Raw genomic sequence first — 2,998 nt, 5'->3', positions numbered from 1 at the left:
TCCGAGAGGAGGACGCTGGGCGAAGAGACCCGGCTCCGCAGTGCCCAGGCAGGACAGGCTGAGTCGGGGGGATGTTGGTGAGGAGGGAGTCAGGACTGAAGACTCCCTGGGCTGTGGGAAAACAGAGCTCCCAGATGAAGCAAAGAAAACTACGGAGCTCTTCGGTTTGCATCCCAAATAACAAGGAGTGATTTGTCAGTGTATGTGCCATGCAGTGCCTGGGACGGCAAGAGAGTCCTCAGGCTGCAACCTTGCTGGGATCGCGGTCCCCGGAGCCGCCAGCCGGACCTCTGCAGTGATCAGCCCAAGAAACCTACACCAGGTGTTCTACAGCGACTCAGGCCCCCTACTCGCAAAGCACCTCTGTGAGGTGCTTTCTGTGAGGTCCCCTGTCTTCACCCTGGAGCAGTGAACCTGTGACTATACTGTGTGGTTTCTTCACTTGAATTGTTAATAATATATCAAGCTAGAAAATAAGAGAAAGTTATTTTGACTCAAAGTCACAACTCTTATCTATTATCTTAGGTGTCTGCAACAGCAGTACACAAAAATTTCCTTTAGTGTTATATTGTAACCGACTTCCTTGTGGACACACATGTTATTGTCTTAATAGCGGTGTAATGTCCATGAAATTAATCAGTCGAGGCATCCAGCCGTTTGTTGGTTGTTAGGTTGCTGCCAAGTTGCTGCTGTTTTTCTGTTTGAAATGATGCTGTAATGGGGGTTGGGGATTTAGCTCAGTGGTAGAGCCCTTGCCTAGCAAGCGCAAGGCCCTGGGTTCGGTCCTCAGGCCCGGAAAAGAAAAAAAAAAAAAAAAAAAAAAAAAAAAAAGACAAAATGATGCTGTAATGAAAACTATAAATTTTGAAAATCCTGGGTTAAAGTAGTATGTCTTTCTACAGCTGTGCAATACAGCAAGCATTATTTCTGAAGCAATATAAAATCATACCATTTATGTATCAAAACTACTGAATAAGTCTATCCATTGTTTCCTTTATTGTGATAATTTACACATAGAAGTTGCTATTTTAACCATTTTGCAATGTGCAATACAGGGCATTAGCATATTTACACGATATGCAACTACTACCCTCTTTGAAAACTTTTCCATCACCCAAAACAGAAACTGCAGCCTCTAAAGACTCACTCTGTCTGTAAATTTGCATATTCTAGGTATATCCTTTGTGACTAGTTTGTTTCTCATAGTATAATATTTTCAAAATTCTAACATGTTCTAGCACATATTAAGACATTCTTTGTCATGGCTGAGTAGTATTGGTTATATGAATACACAGCAGTTTGGTTTGGTTTACTGTGCAACAAAACCTTTATTAACTTTTTTTTGTTCTTTTTTTTTTTTTCTGAGGCAGCATTTCCCCATAGTCCCAGCTGGCCTGGCACTCCCTATGTAGTCCAGGCTGACCTTGATCTCACAGAGATCTGTCTGCTTCCACCTCTCCAGTGCTGGGATTAAAGGCATGCACCACCACACCCAGCCTTTATTAACAGTTTTAACAGAGATTTGGCTATTACTGAAACTTGTAATTTCTAAACTTAAATTGGGACAAATGGCTGTAGTGCAGAGTAATACTATTGCTGCCCACTAGGAATATAGGCTGAAGAACTAATAGCCACCCCTTAGATTGAGGATGAGGTGCTGGGTTGGGTCTGGTTGCTGTATCAATAAAGAGTACATCTGTCTTCCAGCTACTTGCCTGCAAAGATGAGCCTCTGCTGGTTGGGGGATGCCCTCCTTATCCTGGATTTTGACCTTCACATTTTTGATGGTGTCATTGATCTCCACCTCCAGAGTGATGATCTTGCCATTTGGATCTTCATGAAAATTTGCATTTTGACGCATTAACAAATGTGATGAAGTAAAAAATTGCCAATCACATCAAAATACCCAGATGCCAAAGATAACCAACCAGAGAAAGCCACTTGTCACTAAACTGTACAGCATCTTGTTAATCTGGTCATCTGATAATAGACAAATGGATTGTACCTCTTAAAAATATTTACCTTAGCCAAAAAAAATTTTTTATCTGTATGAGTGTTTGTCTGCATGTGTATATGTATACCACAAGTGTGCCTGATGCCCACAGAGACAAGAAGATGGTGTCAGATCCCTTGGAACTATAGTTACAGGTGGCTGTAAGCTGCCATGTGAGTGCTGGGAACAGAATCCAGGTCCTGTGTAAGAGCAGAGACTGTTTTTAACAGCTCAGCCATCTCTCTAGGCCCTGTTCTGTCTTTTGACTATTGGGAATTAGGCTGTAGTGAGTATTGTTGTGAAAGTTTAAGTCTTGATTTAAGTCTTTGAAGTAGAATTATTGGTATGATCCTTCTGTGTAGCTTTTTGAGAACAAACAAATTATTCCACAGCACCTGCACCATTTTGCATTAACACCTGCAATATGGAGGATTCCAGGTTATCCACTCCCACCCACACTTTTTATCTTCTTACTGTCTCTTAAATATTTTATTATTTTAATTTTATGTGTATGAATGTATTGCCTGCATGTACGAAAAGTGAACCTGGTGTCACATAATGCCCACAGACACCAGAAGAGGGCTTCAGAACCCCTAGAATTGGAGTTACATCTGGTTGTGAGCCACCATGTGATGTTGGGAATCCAACCTGGGTTCTATGCAAGAGCAGCCAGTGCTCTTAACCACTGAGCCATCTCTCCAGCCCCTCTTATTGTCTTTAAAACATTTTATTTATTATTCTTATTTTATGAGTGTATTGCTTGCATGCATGTGTGCCGGTGTTGTGCAATACCTGCAGAAGTCAGAAGAGAGCAGCAGATCCCCTGGAACTGGAGTTATGGATGGTTGTTAACTGTCATTTGGATGCTGGGAATTGAACCTGGGTCCTCTGCAAGAGCAGCCAGTGCTTTTAACCCCTAGCCATGTCTCCAGCTCCCTAAAAAAAAAAAAAAAAAAAAAAAAAATTCTAAGATTTACTTTTATTTTTGATTATGTGTGTATATGT

The 2,998-nt window shown here is 41.4% G+C and overlaps 1 protein-coding gene across 1 annotated transcript in view; it reads right to left on the bottom strand.

Annotated features, from left to right (window-relative positions):
- The window catches only part of Nipa1 (NIPA magnesium transporter 1), a 53,119-nt gene extending 51,258 nt beyond the window's left edge, over positions 1-1,861 (bottom strand). Inside the window, exon 1 of the mRNA XM_008833641.3 lies at positions 1,716-1,861. Within this exon, the coding sequence (XP_008831863.2) occupies positions 1,716-1,861 (146 nt within the window). The remainder of the gene's footprint in view (positions 1-1,715) is intronic.
- Between the last annotated feature and the right edge of the window lie 1,137 nt (positions 1,862-2,998).

Source organism: Nannospalax galili, unplaced genomic scaffold (genome assembly GCF_000622305.1).
Source record: "Nannospalax galili isolate Female #2095 unplaced genomic scaffold, S.galili_v1.0 scaffold135, whole genome shotgun sequence".
NCBI lineage: Eukaryota > Metazoa > Chordata > Mammalia > Rodentia > Spalacidae > Nannospalax > Nannospalax galili.
Note: the sequence above shows the minus strand (reverse complement) of the source record. Positions and strands in the feature narration are given on the sequence as shown.